A 12,744-nucleotide genomic window follows, 5' to 3' on the forward strand; every position below is an offset into this window, starting at 1 on the left:
ACTCTAAATTAAATAAGAAAAAAAAGAGGAAGTTTTAACGAAAAGCCCGTAGTACTGTTCATTTTAACGAAAAACCACATTTTAACACTAAAAAGTCAAACCTGATACTATTCACTTTACCTTTTATTTTGTCCTTATCATTAAAACTCAAAATTTTCAAATAATTTTCATTAGTTTTCTATAAAAAAAAACCAAAATCCAAAACCCAGCTACCGGCAGTAACATCACAAACCCTCCATTTGCTGCGGCGAGACTTCTGCAACATCGTCGAAGGCCACAATCCTCCTCCACTCCGTTTTAACATTCTCCTCCTCCCTCTTCTCGTTACTTTTTATCGTTCTCCTACCATCCCTCTTTTTGATTTCCGGCGACCCACCCAGACGCCAATGATGGCTCTCACGACGCAGTGACCGCTCCTTCTTTCTCTTCATCCTTCTTCAGGTTGGATTGTTTCTTGGTTTTCAAGAAATTCTACATATCAACAGCCCATGGAACATGGTGTAATTGGATACCATGCCTATGATGGATCCCATGGCCTGTTCTTCCTGTAAGAAATTGTTTGCAGCTATTTGCATTCAGCAAAAGGTCAGATTGGGAGGAGGTGAGCTTGACGGGGAAGAAGAACGCATAAACTGTGATAATCCATTTTTCTTATCCGATTGGGTTGGGTTGGGTGGTAGGTAATTTAACAATTTTCTCTTTACATCCAATTCTTTTAAGACATAATTGGAATATAAAAATCAAGGTTCTAAAAAACGCTAGGCGTTAGTCGGGTGACGGGTTAGCGCCTAGGCGGATTTAGGTAAATTTCTTGTATATCTTGTAAATAAGTGCATATTGACACCTAAAAAAAACTATACTTGTATGGATAATAAAATAATGATAAAATGCAAATTAGGTACACTATTTCCATAAGTATTGGATGAACTTGTAGTAAATCCATCATTTGCAAATTAGATACACCATTTCTATAAGTATACCACCATGAAACCCAAAAAGAAAAAAGCACGCAATTAATAAAAAATAAATTAAAAAAAAACTCCTAGGACCGCCTAGGACCGCCTAGCCAGCCTAGCCGCCCAGCCCGCCCAACCAGCCTAGGCCCAACCAGATTTTTCCGCGCGATTTGCCCAAAAACGCCTCGGTTGCTAAGCGCCCAGCGCCTAAGCGGCCGCCTAGGGCGTTTTTCAGAACATTGATAAAAATATACCAAAAATATTGGGGGTAGAGATAAAACTATTGAGTTCAAAGGAAATTTCCTTTTGTTCTGTAGTTTTGTATATACTCGTATCAAATTTCAAACCACAAGTCTATTAAGGCTTTCAATTGTATTTAGGAACAGTCGTACAAATGAGAAAATGGAAATGGAAATAGAAAATGGTAAGACACAGAAATAAAGTGGTGTCCCCTCTAGATCAATAGAATTTGACGTTTGGTAATTTCGTTTTTTAGTTTTTTGAAAATTGAAATCTCTTATGGTAACTACTTTCAATTTTTTTTTTTTTAAAAATGAAAATTAAAAACCATACTTTTCGTTTTCAGTTTTCATTTTTCTAGAAAACTGAAAATAGTTACTAAATAAGAATTCAATTTTTTTTTAAAACTAATTAAAACCTAAAACAAAATAATTATCAAACGACTTTTAAAAGTAATACATTCCGTCCCACTCTCTATTACATAAACATGGGCACGTTACATCCCTTCATAATTTAAATTGCATGTAAATTAATTCATCATTTAGCTAGCAAGAAAGCTAGCTAATAAAAAGGGACGTTTTATTCTTTAAGAATACAAAAGGGACGTTTTATTCTTTAAGAATACTTGTTCTTGTGGGATTGACGCTCATGGCGGGGTGGTGATGCCTGCAAATGAAAACAAAGGAGAAAGATTTATTAAGCACATAAAATAATTAATGTAGTTTAAATTAATTATCTAATATGGATCAGATAGAGATTAGATGTGGATAGAACTCACTCCCACACTTGAAGTTGCGAGGGACACTTCTTCCACAACCTTCAATCTGCTTAATTGTACGTTCGACGGGGATCAAATTGGCCACCTTAGGGGTGACATAAGGGCAGACACACTCAACATGAGCAGCCCTAACAATTTGGCAGCAGAGCGCAGAAGGATTACGTCCTGGAAGTATAGCGCTCCTGCATTCATCACGGAGACGGCCCACCTCCTGCTTACACTGGCTCGGCGACGTGTCCGCCTTCGCCATCGGAACGACCTCCCAAACACCACACCATAACAAGCATATGATCACGGCCACTGAGAATGAGCCTGCTGCCCTCATGATTTTCCCTGATATTTTTCCTTTATTGTTTGAGTTCCTTCTTTGTTGCTCGTGTGCATTTTAGCAGTGGAGACTACCCCTTTTTATAGATGGGGTCATAAAGAGTTCATTCAATTATCCAACAAATTTCTTACAACTTATTAAAAAAATAAAATGTAAAATGGAAGTTATCTATTTCCTGCCTATGTGAAAGTTGCGATCTAGGTGGGTGCCTAGGTAAGTCTAGGCACCCTTTATTATTTTTTAAACGTCTAAGAATTAATCGTGGCAGTGGCGAATCGCCTATCACCTAGGCTGCCCATGACAAGAATTAACAAGTGCCTACTAGATGTTCGATGAAATGACCCAATAAAACTTTTTGGGTTAATATTCTGACACCGTAATGATCGTTTTTAAATCTCAAATGTTGAAATTAATCGTTATATTTTCGATATTTGAATATTTAATCACTGTATCGGCAATATTTTATATTAATCAAAACTTAATTTCTAATCATTTTCGCTAACCAGTGTTCCATAAATCTTTTGGCCGGCAATGAGTGTACGCAAGACTATGATCTGTTCAATTGCTGTATTCATGTGGAAGAGAAAATGTGCGAGATGACTTCTTGTTCCTCTCTTAGTAGCACATTCAGCAATGTGGAAAAAGGAAATTAGTAATGTCACATGCTATAGGAAAAATTGACGGGTAATAGGCTCCAAATTAAAATTGACGCATCGTACACAAAATTGACGTGCAATGGCCTAAAAAATTGAAGGCTTTTAATATTCGGAGGCATTATGGTACCCTTCACATTCCTTTTTATTTGTGCGGTCATAGTTAAGCCACGTCAATATTTTATATTGATTATTTTTATAGAGATAATAAGACAAAAAGCAACAAAAATATAAAATGTTGACATGGCTTAACCGTGACCGCACAAATAGGAGGGGATGGAAAGTGCACCATAACAGGAGGGCAGACAATTTGCCTTCTTAATATTCATGCATGTCATGGGTCCTATGAAGTTAACCTGGAGAGACTTGCCATTGACTTCATCTAGCCGGCCTAAATGGTTTTACAAATTCTTGAGTTGGGGGGGGGGGGGGGGGGGGGGGGCGGCGGAGGGATTAGGAATCTAGACGAAGAAATGTCACCGCCTGTAATAAAAATGTAACGTGTTCACCTCGTTGTAGAATTTTTGCAATGTTATTCAAACCCTAATAAAATGGAAAATTTCAAACCCCAATAAAATGGAAAATTTCACGGCAATCACTAATTACAAATCCACAATGTCTTTTGTCTTAACACATCAATTTTACGTGAAATATATATTAAGGCTCTAAAATGCGCTAAGCGTTAGTTGGACGGTGAGTAGGAGCTTAGCGCTTAGGGAGACTAGGCGGGAGCCTTAGCGATTTTTTAAATTTTAACTAAATTTATTATATAACATATAAATAAATGACTTCTACGTAGACAAATATATAATTGTACTCTAATACATAAATTGTAAAATAAATTGACATATAAATTATAAAGTACTAGAACATATTGAAAACATTGGGAACAAACATATAAGAGTAATACTATTCTTACCATCTAAATATATCATAATTTTATACCATCTTATGTGGCAATTGAGATGAACATCCACATCAGTTAAAAAAATATCATGTCAGCTAAGGTGGATATTTACGATTTTACTCAATGATTTTTATTAATAAAATAATTAAAAATAATAATGAAACCTACTTGCTCCTGTTTTCAAGCCTTACCGCTGGGCTTCCTCCCTCTTCGCTCGCCAATTTCACCTTCCTTCACTGACGATTGATGGTGCTCGATCTCCTTCATCACTGGGTAAACTTTAAACGTTCATAACTTCTTCAATACTTAACGAAATTGAGTGATTCAAAAACGAAAATCATACTTCTCAACAAGATGAAGAGAATGATGCCTTTTTCGATGGCTAATTAGTTGTGATTTGGCCGGTAAACGGGTCGAAAGTGGCTAACTCGAGGCCAAGATAGCTCCTTTTGAGCCTTTTTTCAGCTAAACCATGGCGAGTTAGCCGGTGAGTAATGTACCATTCTTTTTGTCTCGTTGAGAAGTATGATTTTATTTTTTTGAGTCACTTGATTTCGTTGAGTATTGAAGAAGTTATGAACGTTTAAAGTTTACCCAGTTTATGGCGAGTTTTCCAATTTTCCCGCGGATCAGTCACCTTTCAGGCAATTTTCTGGCCATCTTCGTCAACCATTGGGCTTCCAAATAGGTATAATCTTGTTCTACACTTTTTTTATCTTCATTTTGATATATTATGGGTCAAATTTGGTTAAGAAACGATTGAGGTATGATGCTTTGAAAATTTCCATAACTTTTGGCCAAAAGCTCCAGGACACTTAACAGAGTTTTTAACGGAAGGACCAAAATAATAGATGGTGGACAATCTCAGAGACCATTTCTATTGATTTTCAATCTCAGGAACCAAAGTGATGTGTTATGCAAATCTCATGGACCATTTTGGCTAAAAAGTCTTTTCATTTTAATCACTAGCTAGTATCTAAATGGGTCGTGGTTTTAAACATCCATTCCAATTCAAGTTGAACATTCAACAAAGAGTAATGGATAGACCAATTTGCAAATCATACGACGTGTCAGCAATAGGTTTAATTTAGTGCTTATTAATTGCTTATACATATCAATTAAAGACTCGAAAAGATCAATATTTTTTTAATCCCATATTGATTGGGTTAGTAAATAAGAACAAACACCTCACAATTTATATAAAAAAACACTTTAAAAGTTCAGAAAGAAGGAAAACAAAACTCATTATCTATCAACTTATAAGCCCAATTTTTTTGGTTTCCTTCTTTTGATACAAAATGATTAGTTTTTACGTATTTCGAAATTATTGAGTTTAAAGTGTTTTTCTATGTATAATCTTATCGAAGTCGGGTCCTTGGGGGGGGGGATTCGGATGGTGATACAAAACCATTTGGGGTATTTCACGGTAACTGCTACAGGTCTTTTTGTGAGACCAGCCTCTGCAATCCACACGGAGTTCATGGCTGCACGTCAGGCGATGCTGCTGGTACAACATTGTTGGCCGGAGGAATGTCAAATTACTTTTGAAAGCGATGCTAGCTTGGTGATGGCTGCTATGGAGGGACAAAGGGATGATTCTTCCCCCTTTGGGTCTATAGTCAACGATTTGAGGTGCTTTTTTGCAGGAATGCCAAACGAGAGGGTCAGTCATGTTTAGCGAGAAGGAAATGAGGCGGCGCATCGACTTGCTCGGATGGGCCTTAGTAGCCCTCTGGAGTTTGTGTGGTTTGAGGAGCCTCCGGATTTGATACATGACATTTTAGTCGAGGTGGGTTTGTAATTTTAGTTGTTCTATTGTTTATGTGAGGATAGGTTTACTGTTTGTGCGGGATGCTCTTTTTCTTAAACCGGGTTAAAAGCCCCGGCAATGTTTTTATCGAGGCGCATTGAGCAGTATGTACATATTCTATGTTGCTTAATGAATATCATACTTGCTCAAAAAAAAAAAAAAAAAAAAAAAAAAAACCTTGATCTAACAATCTTATCTCTAAACCCAATTTTAACAGTAATGGAAATTTCAGTTATGATAAAAAAAAAATAAAAAAAAAAACCCAATTTTAAAATTTTGTCTGCCATACAAATTTGCCCTTAAATTAAATAAAAACCAAAATCCAAAACCCAGCTACGGGCAGTAACATTACAACCCCTCCATCGGCTCCTATGAATCCAATCCAAGCTCTGGTCGGACTTCTTCAATATCGTCGAAGCCCACAATACCCCTCCACCTTTTATCGTTCTTCTCCTCCCCCTTCCCTTTACTTTTTATCGTTCTCCCACCTTCCCTCTTTTCGAATTCCGGCGATACCTAGACACCAATGGTGGCTCCCATGACACAGCGACCACTGTTCCTTTCTCTTCAGGTTGGTTGTTTCTTGATTTTTATGAAATTCTACATATCAACAGCTCATGAACCATGGTGTAATTGGATACCTTGTCTATGATGGAATTCGGTTTTTTTTTTTAAATAAAAAAAACTAAAATTTAAAATTTAAAAATTAAAAACGAAATATTATCAAACAACCTCACTAAAGAGTAATGTTATACTTACCACTTAGTTGTATCATCATTTGCAACATCTATCTAATAGAAGTGGAGTCTGTCAGTACATGTGGATTTCATCTCTATTAGAGAAATGATACAAGTAGATAATAAAAATAACATTTTTGCTAACTAAATCAAATTATGTTGATCCGGAGAGGACAACCACTTTAGTTTTTTGTGTCTTATCATTTTCTGTTTCCATTTTCTTGTTCTCATTTTGTATGAATAGATTTCAAGGATTGTTATCTGGACTGAAATTCGAGAGGGCTCTTATATTGTGATGGACTTTGCAACCTTGTTATCCCTAAATACAATTGAAAACCTTAATAAACTTGTGGTTGGAACTTTGATACGAGTATATATAGAACAAAAGAAAAATTTTATTCTAACCCAATAATTTTATCTCTATTGAGAAAGGATCGTGTAATATACCGGATAATATGTTTACCTAATGTAATTGATGTGAAATCCCATTAAAAGAGGGATGCGATTTCCTAAGCATTCTTGTAGAGATAATTAGTTGACTTTAGTTGTGTATATATTATACTCTTACTTTGGCAATGCAATATACGAGAAGTATTCAGACCATCACTTTACATAGCGGTTCAATATACCGCTTTAATATTCATTCTTTTTAATAATCTCCACACCCAATATTTTTTTGGTATATTTTACACTCCAATTCGTCTTTAAAAAAATTGTGTAGAGAGATTTTTTTTTTTTTTTGGATTATTACAGTTTCTGAGTTCTTCCCTTATTCTCGCCCGTAAAACTCGCCTATTCCCTTCAGAATCTAAATTACATGTAAATTAATTCATCATTTAGCTAGGAAGAAAGCTAGCTAATAAAAAGAGACGTTTTATTCTTTAAATATAATTATTTTGTGGGATTGATGCTACTCCTGGGTGGTGATGCCTGCAAATGAAAGCAAAGGATAAGCACATAAAAGAATTAATGTAGTTTAAATTAACTAGCAAATATGGATCAGATAGGTATTAATGTGGAGAGAACTCACTCCCACACTTGAAGTTGCGAGGGACACTTCTTCCACAAGCTTTAATCTGCATAATTGTACGTCTTTGAGGGATAATATTGGCCAGCTTGGGGGTGACATGAGGGCAGATACACTCAACATGAGCAGCCCTAACAATTTGGCAGCAGTAAGCAGAAGGATTACGTCCTGGAAGTAGCGTCCGGCAATTTTGACGCATATGGTCCACCTCCTCCTTACACTGGCTCGGAGTTGTGACTTTCCAATTTTTTTTAAATTTCTTTTCATAAAAGTATAAATTTATATGGCCAAATGATAAAAAAGTTTGACTTGAAGTAGTGGTTTTTGTTGTTTAAAATTAACGAGGAGCCATGAGTTAGAAGTACTATTTGCATGTTTATTCTTTTCAATTTTTACGAATTTGTGTTTGGTTGTTAATTTTCGTTTTAATCACAAGCTAGTATCTAAATGGGTCGTAGTTAGGATTACGTCCTGGAAGTAGCGCTGTCCGGCAATTTTGACGCATACGGTCCACCTCCTCCTTACACTGGCTCGGAGTTGTGTCTGACTTCGCGATCGGAACCACCTCCCAAACACCACACCATAACAAGCATATGATCACGGCCAATGAACCTCCTGCCCTCATGATTTTCCCTGATATTTTTCCTTTGTCGTTTGAATTCCTTTTTTGTTGCTCCTGTTGCATTTTAGCAGTAGAGACTACTCCTTTTATAGATGATCAATAATGCTATGTACATAAAGGGTCATAAGATCACCCACTTGCGTCTGTGTAAGTGACGGAGTATCTTAAAATTACTCTTTTGCTTTATTTTCGATAGGGGCTAAAAAGTCTAGTATATTTTCCACAGATGTATGAGTTAGGTACCAACCAAAAATCTTGGAAAAAAATTATTTTTAAAATCTTAATTGTTGAAATTGATCGTGATATTTTTGAGATTTGAACACTATATATGTTTGTGAATATTTATTCACTGTAAGTCGATATTTTAGCTAGCTAGTTTTCCAAAAATCTTTCGGCCGGCTTTTTGTAATGGCACACGTCAATGAGAACTTCAGAATGGAGTGTATTGAATTGCTGTATTAGATGACTTGTTGTTGCTCTTTTAGTCGTGGAGAAATTCTTCAGTGGGTCGAAGCATGATCCAGTACATTAAATGTAATAAAACAATGGGGTTTTTGAACATTAATCCTTGTAAAAAGTTAAAATTTAAAAAAAACTTGATGCTAGATTAAATATTCAATTTAATCCCTTGAGTGTACTTTTATCAAAATTTACATTCAATTTTTGTTATTTAATGTGTATTTTTATTTAATCTCTCCATATTAAATTTTAATTTTATTAATATGCACATATTTAGTTTTTTTTTAATTAGAAATGAATGTAAATGAGAAAATATTAAAAAAAAATTGTGATACAAAAATATATAAATACATAAGTGTTCAGAAATGATTGTGCCAAAATATATAAAATTAACTTTTTTGTACCGAAATATTTGTACCTACATGATTGTACCGAAATATATTATAATGAACCTAAATGTATGTACCGAAATGTATTATATTGAATTAATGTACCTAAATGTCAATACCGAAATGTATGTACCTAAATGTCAATACCAAAAATGTATGTACCTAAATATCAATACCAAAATGTATGTACCTAAATGTATTTACCGAAATATAATAATTGAATTAATGTACCTAAAAGTCAATACTCAAATGTGTGTACCAAAGTGTACGTAACAAAATACATTATATTGATCGAAATGCATTATATTGAATCAATGTAACTACATGTTTGTATTGATGGATATACCAAAATATTCAAATGTATTAATGTACCTAAATAAAGAACATACAAAATTGTTATCGGAATATATATTATAAAAAAATTAGTTGCCCAAATGTAGACATTAAAATATATTATGATGAATGAAATAAAAATTAAATTTAAATGTAATTAATACATTAAAATAAAAATAAAAGGATAAAATAAAACATCAAAATACAACTAATAAATGATATGACTAAATGTGCTAGGGACTAAAATTGGATTTTAATCTTACATATGGTTATAATCTAAAAATCATCTTTTTTAAGGATTAAAATGAAGTTTTCTATAAAACAATTAGTTCAAAATTTGAAGAAAAAACAATTTAACTGATTGTATTACATTTTGTGTACTAAGTCGTGTGATTGACGCATTGAAATCTTTTTTTCAATCGGGCATCATTACTTAGGTAAATCAGAAAATATAGGAGAAAAAACAAGTAGGAGGTGGATTGTCTGCCCTCACATTTCTATATTCTTCCCATCCCCTCCTGTTTTGTGTGGTCACGGTTAAGCCACGTCAACATTTTATATTCCTATTACTTGTTGTTTAATTCTTTTTATAAAAAAATCTATATAAAATATTGACGTGACTTAACTGTAACCATATAAACAGAAAGAGATGAGAAGAGTATGGAAATGAGAGAGTAGAGAATCCACCTCCAAACAAGCAATGTGGATAAAGAGAATTAGTAATGTGACGTGTTGTATACAAAATTAATGGGTCATAGACTCCAAATGAAAATTGACACGTTGTTGACAAAATTGACGTGTAATGGGCTAAAAAATTGAAGGCTCTTTAATATTCACATGGGTTCCTCTACAAAGTCAACCTGGTGAGACTTGACTTGCTATTGACTTTAGATGGCCGCCTAAGGAAATTATTTATTAAAAAATGGCTTAAATGTCAATTTAATTTTTATATTTTCAATTTGGTCAAATTGGTCATGGGTTTATATTCGTTGGTCAATACAAGACAATTCGTTAAAATTGACATGTGCCAAGCATGATAGAGGACAAAAACATGATTTCACGTACATCCACTAAACATATACGATGCTTATCTTTAGAAATTGACGCTTTGATCAATTTACTTGAGTACTATGCGATTTAGGTCATGTCAATTTTAAGTATCTTGTAACAGATTGTCTTAAATTGGCTAACTGATGTAAACACATAGACCAATTTGACCATATTGAAAACACAGTACCTAAATTGATCGTTGGACTAAAACACAAGGACCATTTTGACATTGAAGCTTTAAAAAATAATCAAACTATGAATACACTTATTTTGTAGCTCGACAATTTGTCTAGGATAAATCACGAGGGTATAAGGGTTACAAGCGTAAATTTCAAGGAACAACAATTTTTGGAATTCACTAGAGATAGGGACACAATTGAAAATGTTAATTGATTAAAGATTGAAAGATGATTAAGAGCTAGCCAATAGCTTAAATAAAAGGGAATTTTAATGAAAAGTACCCGGTACTGTTCACTTTAACGAAAAACCACATTTTTACACTAAAAATTCAATCCTGGTACTATTCACTTTACCCTTTATTTTGTCCTTATCATTAAAACTCAAAGTTTTCAAGCCCTTTTTCATTAGTTTTCCTTAAATAAAATGATTTCAACACCCTAAGGTAACTCAAAGGTCTTAAGAAATTAATTAACAATTACCCAATTAAATAGGGATAAAATAGTAATATGGAACAATTAGAAATACAAACGTGGAAGAAAAAAATCCCACCACATTTGATGCAAATCAGTTTGTCTCAGGGGTAATGTTAGAGAGACAAAATTTGCATACTAAATAATGTGTTATCAATATAAATGAGTACATTTATTAACACTTAAGTAATAAATCATTCATCAACTTCTATGTTCTTTAGTTTTCAAAATTTTGTCTTCAAATTTAATGTGCATCTCAAACTGCAAACTCAGATATCCCGTGGATGAGGAATAGGCGGAGGCCAATTCCATTTTTCTTATCCGATTAGGTTGGGTTCGGTGGTAGGTAATTTAACAATTTTCTCTTTACACCCAATTCTTTTAAGACATAATTGGAATATAAAAATATACCAAAAATATTGGGTGTAGAGATAAAACTATTGAGTTCAAAGGAAATTTCCTTTTGTCATGTTGTTCTGTATATACTCGTATCAAAGTTCAAACCACAAGTCTATTAAGGTTTTCAATTGTATTTAGGAACAGTCGTACAAATGAGAAAATGGAAATGGAAATAGAAAATGGTAGACACAGAAAACAAAGTGGTGTCCCCTCCGGATCAATAGAATTTGACTTATTTATGGGGCCGTTTGATAATTTTGTTTTTTAGTTTTTTGAAAATAGAAATATTGTATGGTAACTATTTTCAATTTAAAAAAAAAATGAAAACTAAAAACCTCTTCTTTGAGTTTTTACTTTTGGTTTTCGGTTTTCATTTTTTAGAAAACTGAAAGTAGTTACTAAACAAAAATTCAGTTTTTTTTTTAAAATTAAAACCTAAAACAAAATAATTATCAAACGACTTTTAAAAGTAATACACATCTGTCTCATTTAGTGTCACTCTTTATTACATAAACATGGGTACGTACATCCCTTCATAATTTAAATTGCATGTAAATTAATTCATCATTTAGCTAGCAAGAAAGCTAGCTAATAAAAAGGGACGTTTTATTCTTTAAGTATACTTATTCTTGTGGGATTGATGCTCATGGCGGGGTGGTGATGCCTGCAAAAGAAAAAAAAAGGAGAAAGATTTACTAAGCAAATAAAATACTTAATATAATTTAAATTAATTAGTTAATATGGATCAGATATAGAGTTTAGACGTGGAGAGAACTCACTCCCACACTTGAAGTTACGAGGGACACTTCTTCCACAACCTTCAATCTGCTTAATTGTACGTCCGACGGGGATCAAATTGGCCACCTTGGGGGTGACATAAGGGCACACACACTCAACATGAGCAGTCCTAACAATTTGGCAGCAGAGCGCAGAAGGATTACGTCCTGGAAGTATAGCGCTCCTGCATTCATCACGGAGACGGCCCACCTCCTGCTTACACTGGCTCGGCGACGTGTCCGCCTTCGCCATCGGAACGACCTCCCAAACACCACACCATAACAAGCATATGATCACGGCCAATGAGCCTGCTGCCCTCATGATTTTCCCTGATATTTTTCCTTTATTGTTTGAGTTCCTTCTTTGTTGCTCCTGTGCATTTTAGCAGTGGAGACTACCCCTTTTTATAGATGGGGTCATAAAGAGTTCATTCAATTATCCAACAAGTTTCTTACAACTTATTGAAAAAATAAAATGTAAAAAGGAAGTTATCTATTTCCCGCCTATGTGAAAGTTGCGATCTAGGTGGGTGCCTAGGTAAGTCTAGGCACCGTTTATTATTTTTTAAACGTATAAGAATTAATCGTGGCAGTGGCCAATCGCCTATCACCTAGGCTGCCCATGGCAAG

The 12,744-nt window shown here is 34.3% G+C and overlaps 2 protein-coding genes across 3 annotated transcripts; both read right to left on the bottom strand.

Annotated features, from left to right (window-relative positions):
• Window positions 1-1,628: 1,628 nt before the first annotated feature.
• LOC126629044 (uncharacterized) lies at window positions 1,629-8,075 on the bottom strand. 2 transcript variants are annotated; one of them, XM_050298942.1, is made up of 3 exons: window positions 7,905-8,075; window positions 7,440-7,604; window positions 1,629-1,862 (listed from the first exon to the last, which is right to left on the bottom strand). In XM_050298942.1, exons 1-3 carry the CDS (start codon window positions 8,059-8,061, stop codon window positions 1,843-1,845), a joined length of 342 nt encoding a protein of 113 aa, XP_050154899.1. In that variant the 5' UTR covers window positions 8,062-8,075; the 3' UTR covers window positions 1,629-1,842. The 2 variants fall into 2 exon arrangements, with proteins under 2 accessions (XP_050154899.1, XP_050154898.1); XM_050298941.1 differs by lacking the exons at window positions 7,440-7,604; window positions 7,905-8,075 and adding an exon at window positions 1,975-2,340.
• Window positions 8,076-11,433: 3,358 nt separating this feature from the next.
• Window positions 11,434-12,509, bottom strand: LOC126629047 (uncharacterized). The gene is made up of 2 exons (XM_050298945.1): window positions 12,118-12,509; window positions 11,434-12,002 (listed from the first exon to the last, which is right to left on the bottom strand). The coding sequence occupies exons 1-2, from the start codon at window positions 12,434-12,436 to the stop codon at window positions 11,983-11,985; spliced, it is 339 nt and encodes a 112-aa protein (XP_050154902.1). The 5' UTR covers window positions 12,437-12,509; the 3' UTR covers window positions 11,434-11,982.
• Window positions 12,510-12,744: the final 235 nt, after the last annotated feature.

This window comes from Malus sylvestris, chromosome 7, assembly GCF_916048215.2.
Source record: "Malus sylvestris chromosome 7, drMalSylv7.2, whole genome shotgun sequence".
Taxonomy (NCBI): domain Eukaryota; kingdom Viridiplantae; phylum Streptophyta; class Magnoliopsida; order Rosales; family Rosaceae; genus Malus; species Malus sylvestris.